The 499-nt window shown below is 31.3% G+C and overlaps 1 protein-coding gene across 1 annotated transcript in view; it reads left to right on the top strand.

Annotated features, from left to right (window-relative positions):
• Positions 1-229: 229 nt before the first annotated feature.
• ENU1_200380 (hypothetical protein) overlaps positions 230-499 on the top strand; it is a gene marked incomplete at both ends in the record, with an annotated part of 318 nt that continues 48 nt past the window's right edge. Inside the window, one exon of the mRNA XM_008862099.1 lies at positions 230-499. This exon is cut by the window's right edge and continues 48 nt beyond it. Within this exon, the coding sequence (XP_008860321.1) occupies positions 230-499 (270 nt within the window).

Below are 499 nucleotides of genomic sequence, written 5' to 3'. Positions count from 1 at the left end.
AAAAGCATTATTATTATTTAGTAGATATCCAAACACATTTATTCCAAATACATCAAAAACTTATATTAAGGAATTAACAACTATACTTAATGATATATCAAAAAGTGCCTCAAGTTCTAAAACCCCTTCACCTGGGTTAAACAGAAATCAGTCATCAACTAAATTACATCCAGGATTAGGACTTGGTGTTTCTGGAAGAAGGTCATTATTATTAAAGAAACCTGTAGAAATGACATCTGAAGAAGTTCCACAATCACCTAGAAAAGGAGAGCGATCAAGTCCATCTTTAGATGGAACAAAAAAGATAACTGGGTTTATGGAAAGATCAGGAAATGCACAATTTTTAGCAGGAAGAAACAGGTCTAATTTGATGACATCATCAGAAAATAATACTAATACTGGTAGAGGTATTGAAGATGATTTAATTATTGACATTGCATTGATTTCAATGGATTTTGTTGAAACCACTATCGGAGTATTGGTAAATGAAGAAAATACT

The sequence above is a fragment of the Entamoeba nuttalli genome, assembly GCF_000257125.1.
Source record: "Entamoeba nuttalli P19 unplaced genomic scaffold asmbl_9490, whole genome shotgun sequence".
NCBI classification, from domain to species: Eukaryota; Evosea; order Mastigamoebida; family Endamoebidae; genus Entamoeba; species Entamoeba nuttalli.
The sequence above is the reverse complement of the archived record's forward strand: the minus strand, read 5'-3'. Positions and strand labels throughout refer to the sequence as shown.